The sequence below is a fragment of the Physeter macrocephalus genome, chromosome 2, assembly GCF_002837175.3.
Source record: "Physeter macrocephalus isolate SW-GA chromosome 2, ASM283717v5, whole genome shotgun sequence".
Lineage (NCBI taxonomy): Eukaryota > Metazoa > Chordata > Mammalia > Artiodactyla > Physeteridae > Physeter > Physeter macrocephalus.
Genome location: NC_041215.1, coordinates 19,763,756 through 19,770,426, shown reverse-complemented (window position 1 = coordinate 19,770,426; position 6,671 = coordinate 19,763,756). Strand labels below are relative to the sequence as shown.

The following is a 6,671-nucleotide window of genomic DNA, read 5'->3' as shown; positions in this document are numbered from 1 at the left end:
ACCACAAGTCTGTTCTCTATGTCTGTGAGTCTGTTTCTGTTTCATAGATAAGTTCATTTGTGTCATATTTTAGACTCCACATGTAAGTGATATCATATGGTATTTGTCTTTCTCTTTCTGACTTACATACTTTATCACACTTAGTATGATAAAAATGGCATTATTTCATTCTTTTTAATGGTTGAGTAAATATTCCATTGTGTGTGTGTGTATATATATATATATATATATATATATACATAGAAATGTACACATATATACACACATATACAACATATATGTGAGATATATATGTATGTATGTATGTATATATATATACATATATATATATACACACAAACCACATCTTCTTTATCTGTTGATGGACATTTATGTTGTTGTTTCCATGTCTTTTCTATTGTAAATAGTGCCTTCTAGCCTTTTATTACTACAGACAATATTGCATTAAATACATGTGTCCACACATCTTTGTGTCCATGTGTGTCTGCAGGCCAGTTGCCTTTTCAGTGTCTGTACGATTTGATTTTCCTACCTCTAGGCTTGGAGTCTCTGTTCCACGTTTATTCTCACCCAGGTGACGGGTCACATGGTGGCAGCCTCAGGCTAAACCTGGGAGAGTGGTGGCCCATGAGGACAACAGCCACCTCCTAGAACATTATCCTCTGCATATCTTCCCCTCCAGGTTACTGACATTCAAAGCCTTTGCCCAGATCTTCATCTTAGGGTGCTCCTGGGTGTTGGGCATTTTCCAGATTGGACCCATGGCCAGTATCATGACTTACTTGTTCACCATCATCAACAGCCTGCAAGGAGCCTTCATCTTCCTCATTCATTGTCTGCTCAACCGCCAGGTACGTAGCTGCTGCCCTCCCAGTCCCCCTCCTTCCAGGGCTCATGCCTCTGCACACACATGCCCCTGCATCTAAGAGCGATCCATCTCCCCATGATGTGTCTCCACCTTCAGGTACGGGAAGAATACAGAAGATGCATGACCTGGAAGACCAAACCCAGCTCCCAGTCCGAGACCTCAGGGATCGTACTGTCATCCGTTCCCTCCACTTCCAAAACAGTGAGAGTCTGCATGTTGTACGCAGGTTCTGGTCAGACAGAATGTCTGCTTCTTAGCAATACTAGACAGCACTGTATGTTGAGTACCTACTGTGAGCTAAACACATACACGGGTATTAACTCATTTGATAAAGTTTGGGGTTTAAGGGTGGGGGTTTGGGAGCCAGACTGCCTGGGTTTAAATGTCAGCCCTGCCCCTCAGCAGCTATGGAAACTAAAGATAAAATCATGACTCACAGATATAAAATAAGCATCTGTCAAGGATTTTATTCTGCTCATTAATCAGTGAGGGAAGCAGCAGATGTTACAACTGGTTCACAAGGGAACGCAAAGAACAGACGTGTATGTGTATTACATCATACATGTAATGTGTACAATGTATATAATGTACACATAATACATAGCACACATATAATGTATACAATGTTCACAATGTATACATAATACAACTACTTTATATATATGTATGTTCTTTGTGTTCTCTTTTTTTTTTTTTTTTTTTTTTTTTGTGGTATGCGGGCCTCCCTCTGTTGCGGCCTCTCCCGTTGCGGAGGTACGCGGGCCTCCCTCTGCTGTGGCCTCTCCCGTTGCGGAGCACAGGCTCCGGACGCGCAGGCCCAGCGGCCATGGCTCACGGGCCCAGCCGCTCCGCGGCATGCGGGATCCTCCCGGACCGGGGCGCGAACCCGGTTCCCCTGCATCGGCAGGCGGACGCGCAACCACTGCGCCACCAGGGAAGCCTGTGTTCTCTTTTGAACCAATTATAATATCTGCCTGGTTTCCTCATTGATAATTATATGTAATATATAGAACATATAATTATATATTATATAATTATACATATAATTTTAAATATACAGACATTATATATAGTTATTGACATTATAATATATAAATTTTATATTATATAATATATAAATATATATTATATATAAATTTCATATATAATATCTATAAATTATACATAATTGTATTGCATACATAATTATAAATATACAGCCATATATATGATTATTATATAATATAATCATACATATAATTATAAATATAGACATATAATTATTAGTATTATAATATATTTAAAATTCATATATGTGTATTACTTATGTATTAATATATGTGAATTAAATACATATATAATCTTGATAATATTGAAATGAGAGTGCAAGAAAAGGAAAAACAGATTTTTCCATGAAATTATTTTCCATCACTGTCAGTTATTTAAAATTTACAGAGTTGTAAAATAGCTCCACTATAGATCAGATAATACCCAAAGGGGTATCCTCTAACAATGCATCATTTTTGTTTGAAGCACACATTTTCCTCTACACGATGGATCTCATCCAATCTCATGGCTACAAACACCATCTATTAGCAATGACCCCCAAATTATAAATAATGTGCAGTTTAGCCCCCTCTCCTGAATTCTAGACTCATATATCCTGCCACCTACCAAATGCCCCCACTTAGATGTCTAACAGATGTCACAGATGTAACATGTTCCAAATGAGCTTCTGATTCCCCTACCTCTGATTTCCACCTAGGGTCCTCTATTTTTCTATTGCTCGGGAGTGAAGGTGTGAAGTTAACCTTGACTCTGCTTTTCTTCTCACTCTCTTCCATCTCTGATTCATCAGCAAATCCTGATGACTCTTTCTCAAAATGGATCCAGAGTCTGAGCGCTTCTCTTTCCCTTCATTCCTTCCACTGTAGTCCAAGTCCAAGTCTCTAGCCAGGATGATGGAAATAGCCTCAAAAGGGTTCTTCCTGCTGCCTCTCTTGCCTTTTCCCTGCCCTACCTTTGGTCTATTCTCCCTACAGCAGCCAGAGGGCACTCGTGAACCCCTGAGTCAGGTCACATTCCTTCTCTGCCTACAACACTCCATGGCTCCCACCTTACTCAGAGTAAAAGCCAAAGTCAGAGGGCACTCGTGAACCCCTGAGTCAGGTCACATTACTTCTCTGCCTACAACACTCCATGGCTCCCACCTTAGAGTAAAAGCCAAAGTCCTCCTGGTGGCCCACAAGGCCTTGTCTGATCTGACTCTCTTTTCCTTTTTGACCTTGTCTTCTATTAATTGACCTCTCACTTCACTCTGCTCCACCCTCACTGTCCTGCTCAAGATTCTTCAAATATGCCAGCCTCATTTCCTCCTTAGGAATCTTGAACTGAATGCTCTTGAATGCCTTGAATGTTTTTGTCCTGATACCTGCACGGACAACTCCCTCACTTCCCTCACGTCCTTCAAATCTTTGTTCCAGTCATTTCTTATCAACGAAATTTCCTCTGACAACTGTATTTTGTGCAGCCTCCTATACCCTGGTGTTCATGCTTCCTCCACGCACCTTGTCTTGATTTTCTTTTCCATGCTTTCCACTTTCTAACACTATAATTTCCTTATTCATCTCATTTAATTTTTATGGTCTTCCATCCCCCACTAGAATGTCTTATTTTTTTTCAGTGATGTATTCCAAGCACAAGTAACTAAGATCCAGTGGCTTAAATAAATAGGAAATTCTTTTTCTTGCAAGAATAGAAGCCCAGAGTTAGGTGTTGCTGGTATTGGTTCTGTTGCTTAGTGGTGTTGTTAAGGATCTAAGCTCTCCCTAGATTTCCATTTCACTGACAGCATGTTGGCTTTTCATCAATTATTTTCATGGTTGCAAGATGGCTGCCATAGCTCCAGACATTGTGACCACGTTCAAGGCAGGAAGAAGAGGGATGGGGCAGCGTGGTAAACTCTCCTTTCAACCTTCTCCCTTTAACAAGAAACAAAAGCTTTTCCAGAAGCCCCTTAGCAGATTTCCCTTTCACCTAATTGGTCAGAACTGCATCACATGACCACTCATCGTTACAAAGGAATTTGAAAAAACAAGTATTCTGCTTTCTAGCTTCTAGAATGGGAATATCAATAGTAAAGAGGTTGAGAATAGCTTTTGAGTCTGCCAACAGTGCCTGCCATACTAGGCGTAATCACTGTTAACATTTAAATGTTTATCCTTCTAGTTTTTGTTGCCATATTTATCTCTGTCTGTATTTATAAGACCCATGCCCACATAGATCTGACCCCTGGACTCACATTTGTACTAATCCTGCCACTGTTTCTGATTCTAATTTCTCTCACAGGGTTAAAGTCCTTTCTTTCTTTCAAATACACTATGAAACAACATTTCAGGAAAGCAGGTGCCTGCAAGAGCCGTCTCTGAAATCTTCTCTTCTTGGTTTAATATGGAACTGCAGGATCCTGCCAGCCCCAGAACTCTCTGGGAAATTCGGATCATGGACGGATATGTGGGATGGTCTTCCCATGGTTTCATGCCCTGCGGAGAAACAAGAGTCCTTGTTCCAGCTTACCATTTTATCTTCTGTGTTCTGCAACTCTTTGACTTTCCAGAGTTTTGCGGAGATAACAGATCGCAGTGCAATGGCGGGACCAAGAACTTCTGGCTACCATTTTGTTTTGTCCTAAGTCCATTGATGTGTGGCTTCAAGAGTGCCTCTCCAGCATCTATCACATGCTTGACACAGAGAGTAGCCCTCAATAAATGATGTGTCTTTTGACTGACTGGCTTACCTTTCAACAAAGAACCCTCCTGCTTTTATAGAAATGGTCAGTAAAATTGTAAGGAGAGCCTCAGGGGATAAATAAAGCACACACACTTATAGGCAGCAACACTTAAACGAGTTATGTTGGTAAGTAGGAGCAATCAAAGGGAATTAAGAGGTACAAACTTCTAGGTGTAAAATAAATAAGTGACAAAAATGTAAGGTTTAGCACAGTGAATATAGTCAGTATTTTATGATAACTTTATATGGAGTATAATCTATAAAAATATCAAATTACCATGCTGTACACCTGAAAGTAACATAATACTGTAAGTCAACTATACTTCAATTGAAAAAAAGAGAAGGAAGTAAAAATTCAACATGTAGATCTCCTCTCTGTGGCCACTCTAATACCTCCCTAATCAAAGTGTGGTCCATGGACCAGAAGAATCAGCCTCACCTTGTTAGAAAAGTAGGACATCAGGTGCCACCCCAGATCTGCTGAACCAGAGCCTGCATTTTTTTTTTACTTTTTATTTTGTTTTTATTTATTTATTTATTTTTTGGCTGCATTGGGTTTTCGTTGCTGCGCACGGCCTTTCTCTAGTTGCGGTGAGTGGGGGCTACCTTTCATTGTGGTGCACAGGCTTCTCATTGCGGTGGCTTCTCTTGTTGTGGAGCATGGGCTCTAGGGCACGTGGGCTTCAGTAGTTGTGGCGTATGGGCTCAGCAGTTGTGGCTCGCAGGCTCTAGAGCACAGAGAGCCTGCATTTTAATGAGATCCCCGGGGGATTTTTGTTGTACTCATGAATGTTCTAGAATATTCTAGAATATTCTTCTGTTTGCCATGCTGATAGCTCAGCTTGTCTTTAAAGCCAGAAAGGAAACATTTATTTGGGGACTTTACACCTGCCATTCCCTCTTCCTATGACATTTTTCCTCAAAATCTGATTCATCGTTATCCTTTCTTTGAGTCTCAGCTTAGTCATCACTTCCACTAGGAAACATTCTTTGAATCTCTCTTTTTTAAAAAAGTGAAGTATAGTTGATTTACTATATTATATTATTCTTTGAATCTCTTGAAGTAGGATTAGATGTCATCTCTGTGTGTCTCCTAAGGCTTTGTTGAGCTGAAACAAATAGACTGCCAGATATTTCTCCAGCAAAGTGGGTTTATTTGGTATCAGTGGAGAATTGCAATTCAGGGGCTGCAACATGCAACATGTGGTGAGCCACATGCAAGTTCCTGTACGGCAAGGGAAAGAGAACTCTTTTAAAGAGAGGAAAAGGAAGTTAAGAGGGCTATAGTAAACAAAGAGTCCAAGGCTTTTATTGGCTGAGTCCTTGCCAGGAAAGAAGAGAAGTCTTTCTTCTTCTTGGGCTCTGCTATCAACACAGGACTTGAGAACTCCCTTTTCTTTTTTTTGCGGTACACGGGCCTCTCACTGTTGTGGCCTCTCCCGTTGCGGAGCACAGGCTCCGGACGCGCAAGCTCAGCGGCCATGGCTTACGGGCCCAGCCGCTCCGCGGCACGTGGGATCCTCCCGGACCGGGGCACGAACCCGTGTCCCCTGCATCGGCAGGCGGACTCTCAACCACTGCGCCACCAGGGAAGCCTGAGAACTCCCTTTTCTTACCTCCCAAATCTATTTACTTTAGCTTTCTGTTTATTAATTTTTTTTTTACAACTTCATGCTTTCTAGCCCTGTACTATAATTTTCCTTTTCTTTGGGTGTCTCCAACAAACTCTGAACTCCATCCATACAGAGAATTGTATTTAGTAGTTTCTCCATAAATACGTTGAATGAATGAGGGAATGAATGAATTCTCTCCATTTTAAAGCTGAGGAACCTGAGACCCAGAGAGCTTAAGTACCTTTCTCAGCATTACACAGCTGTAGGTGGCTGAGCTGGGCTTTGAGCTCTTGATAACAGAGCTTCTCTTCCAGACCCCTGGCCCCTCGCCTTCTCTTCCTTTGACCTCAGGAATTCTTGGGGACACAGAGAAGAGACTAAATATTTACTTTGAATCAACTTACCACTTAGGATTCAATTAG

At 41.2% G+C, this 6,671-nt stretch overlaps 1 protein-coding gene across 1 annotated transcript in view; it reads left to right on the top strand.

Moving 5' to 3' along the window:
• Nucleotides 1–4,267, top strand: part of ADGRE1 (adhesion G protein-coupled receptor E1) — a 48,797-nt gene extending 44,530 nt beyond the window's left edge. Inside the window, 3 exon segments of the mRNA XM_028495835.1 lie at nucleotides 683–851; nucleotides 965–1,069; nucleotides 4,196–4,267. Coding sequence (XP_028351636.1) covers nucleotides 683–851; nucleotides 965–1,069; nucleotides 4,196–4,201 — 280 coding nt within the window. The 3' untranslated portion in view covers nucleotides 4,202–4,267.
• The last annotated feature ends 2,404 nt before the right edge of the window (nucleotides 4,268–6,671 follow it).